Source organism: Notothenia coriiceps, unplaced genomic scaffold, assembly GCF_000735185.1.
Source record: "Notothenia coriiceps isolate Sejong01 unplaced genomic scaffold, NC01 NC01_scaffold00034080, whole genome shotgun sequence".
In the NCBI taxonomy this organism is placed as follows: domain Eukaryota; kingdom Metazoa; phylum Chordata; class Actinopteri; order Perciformes; family Nototheniidae; genus Notothenia; species Notothenia coriiceps.
This window is the reverse complement of record NW_011366781.1, coordinates 548-3,838: the sequence shown is the minus strand read 5'-3', so window position 1 is coordinate 3,838 and position 3,291 is coordinate 548. Positions and strand designations below refer to the sequence as shown.

Below are 3,291 nucleotides of genomic sequence, written 5' to 3'. Positions count from 1 at the left end.
TTTACATACCAATTACTTAAATAAAAGCACAGAGAGAAAATTAATAAAAATAAGAGGTGTGGCCTCATTACAATGAGAAACATCAAATAGGTGTGTGTGTGTGTGTGTGTGTGTGTGTGTGTGTGTGTGTGTGTGTGTGTGTGTGTGTGTGTGTGTGTGTGTGTGTGTGTGTGTGTGTGTGTACACGGTAAATGATCTAACCATCACTTTATATTTATTTTTTCGACATTTGAGTTTGTTCTAATTTCAAAGAAGCTTAAATGAGTCTTTACTCACTGATTGGGAAACATTCTCCTTCATTGCTTTCATGAAGCTCAATGGATTTATTTAGGTCATAGCAAACTTACCCATCCACTAAAACAGCTTGACAGCTTGTGCATGATCCTTTTTCATCTCTGACCTTCTCCTCTCCTTCCTGGTGTTTTGCTGTGTCTCTACATGCAGCAGTTCGAATGATTAGTTTTGGGTATCACATGTCAATTTTATTTCAACCGATTTGGTTTGTTGTCATTTTAACAGGCAAAGAAGATGGGAAGTCGTGTCAGAAGGTGACGGTGAGGATGACAATTAGGAAAAACGACTGTCGCAGTAACAGGCCTGTAAGCTATGAGACTTTTGTGATGTGTTGCTAATTGTGTTAGCAGAAAAATAAATGTCTAAATGTAAAACCCAGTAGCAATATTCAAACACAGGTAAAGAAAATAAGTGAGGGAGGGCAGTATATCATCTGCATACTGTATGCGCTCAACTTGAAATGATGTGGAAGTCACAAAATGCAAACTGTCCTTTATATTCTTCTATCAGTGTAGTTTGACAGCATTTTGAAATGTTGAATTAATACTTTTTTTTAAATCTGTTTATTTTCATTGAAAATGTATGGCCATGGGTTATAGTTGGTTTTATAAATTATAAAATAAATTAAAGCTGAAAGCAGTGATGAACTGGCTCTCGCACAAAATTACGTATTGCGTGGAGTTTGATGCACTAAAAAGCAACCCATCCCATAAGAAATGTCTAACTTATGCTTCCTTTGATAACTGCATTGTTTGTTAAAAAAATAGCAGATGAACAAAATATGTTTAAAACATTTATCGTGTCCTGTGTGTGTGCCACCAAATCAACCACATGTGGCATGTGGCAACCGGTCACCCTACCTTTGGTGTCCACTATGAGGTGCTAACCCATGCTTAAAAATCTTTTGAACTTAGGTGTAAACAGCTGTTTGCACAGAAACTTTGTCCAGTACTAACGTTAACTTTCTAGAAAAATGGTCCCCCCTTTTGTCTGAAACTAACTTTTTAGAAACAAAATAAATGTATCAGTTTACTAAGGTCATCACTACTAAAGCCATCAAGTAGCATGGGTGCCCGGGCCATTATTAATAGAGCTCATAAATCACTGTCACTGACAAGTTTAATGTTCTCTCCTGCTCATGGAAAGTTCGCTTATTTTTTTTATTTCTGTTTGCTCTCTTCCTGTTTTGTGTCCAAAAAGAAGTAAATCTATTTTCTAGATGTAGAATAAAAATCCCTGGCAGTGTATTGGAGCTTTTTTATTTCCTGTACATACTGTCGATAACATAATTTATTAATCCCAAAATATGACAAGAACAAATTAAGAAGATTCTGAGAGCAATACATCATATACAGTACATACGCACTTAACTTAAAAGGATACCCATGAAGATAACAATGTGGCAGTATCTTCCCTTAGCATTAATCTGAGCAGTTTGGGCTTCATTTGCCAGAATAACAAGTGAAGTTGGCAACTCCGCCTCACCTGTAGCACACATTTTAGTTTTTTTTTTTTTTTTAAACTATGCTTAGTTAAATACTGAGTGTGCTTGCTGTTATTGCAGCCCTGTTCCTTTTCACTGACTCTCTGTCCTGCAGGTGAACATCGTGTCATGTGATGGGAAGTGTCCGTCCGCCAGCATCTACAACTACAACATCAACACGTACGCTCGCTTCTGTAAGTGCTGCAGAGAGACGGGGCTGCAGCGGCGCTCCGTGCAGCTCTACTGCAGCGGCAACGCCACCTGGGTCAGCTACACCATCCAGGAGCCCACCGACTGCTCCTGCCAGTGGTCCTAAACACACACACTGCACCGACACACACACAGATGGTGTTTAGATCTACATCCTCTTAAACCACAAAACCATGAAGAGGCAGATGAAAGCCCAGCATTGTTGCTTTAGGATGTTGCGAGAGTGGAATACTGAGCTGGGATTGGCTGGACTTCATGACTGACGCTCTTGCTCTCCAGTTAGTTGTTCTGCTGCCTCTGCTGGCAGAGAGGTTGTACTGCAGGCAATCTGCAGCCAGGGCCATAAAGGTGACCTTTGACCTCCGATATTTACCTTTCAAGGGAAGTAAAACAAGCCTTCATATGACTATTTTGAGGATTTTAATTGATCAACATTTAAAAAACAAACAAAGTTTAAGTTAATTTACTGTGCAGCTTAAATGTTCCTTTAAGTTAATTGTAAAATAAGAGCAGCAGACTGGTGGCATGTAATTCATAGCAGTGATTATAATAACACATTTCCCATCATTCCTTCCCTTCCTTCTATTTTTTATTAAACAAAAAGCTGCCTTTCTCAGTTAAGGCTATGTGCTTTAATATATAAAATCAAACGAGATAAGAAGTAATGCAAATTATTTAAAAGGAAGTCACAAAACACTTGGTAGTTACAGCACTTTTGTAATCATCAGACACATTGTCCCTATTTGGATATCTAATTGATATCAAAATAATATTTGAACACCTCCGCATGGTCCCAAATCCCCCGCTGCACAGCTGCACTGCCACCTCCCTGCCAGACTGCAGAGAAAAGTCAAAGTTAAGCAATGTGAAAAGTAAGTTGAGTTTTGTTTTGAAGGGTGAGCCACTGTTTCTGCTCATAACCTAAGAGTGCTCCTGTGCTTCCATGACTCAAAAGTAGAGAGAGAGAGATTCATATTTTACCCAGAATTCCTCATGTTGTGCTTTGTTTTTTGTAAATATCTTTACTTTTTTTTTTAATGATTTGCAATACCAAATTCTTAGGTGATATATATATATATATATATATATATATATATCAATTTTAGAAAAAGCAACTATCAACTGTATATTTAGTGATTTTAAATGTACTTTATATAATCAACATTAGTGAGGTGTTTAACTGATTTAAACCCAACTGTATGTGGAGCACTTTATTTATTTATTGGAGTTTGATAGAGCACAAACGTTGTAATTGTTATGGACAAATACAGAGAGAGAAGAGAAGCATTAGGACTAACTGAGAA

At 37.6% G+C, this 3,291-nt stretch overlaps 1 protein-coding gene across 1 annotated transcript; it reads left to right on the top strand.

Annotated features, from left to right (window-relative positions):
• Window positions 1–401: 401 nt before the first annotated feature.
• LOC104961944 (otogelin-like) lies at window positions 402–3,041 on the top strand. Its single transcript, XM_010790304.1, has 2 exons — window positions 402–599; window positions 1,893–3,041. Exons 1-2 carry the CDS (start codon window positions 453–455, stop codon window positions 2,091–2,093), a joined length of 348 nt encoding a protein of 115 aa, XP_010788606.1. The 5' UTR covers window positions 402–452; the 3' UTR covers window positions 2,094–3,041.
• Window positions 3,042–3,291: the final 250 nt, after the last annotated feature.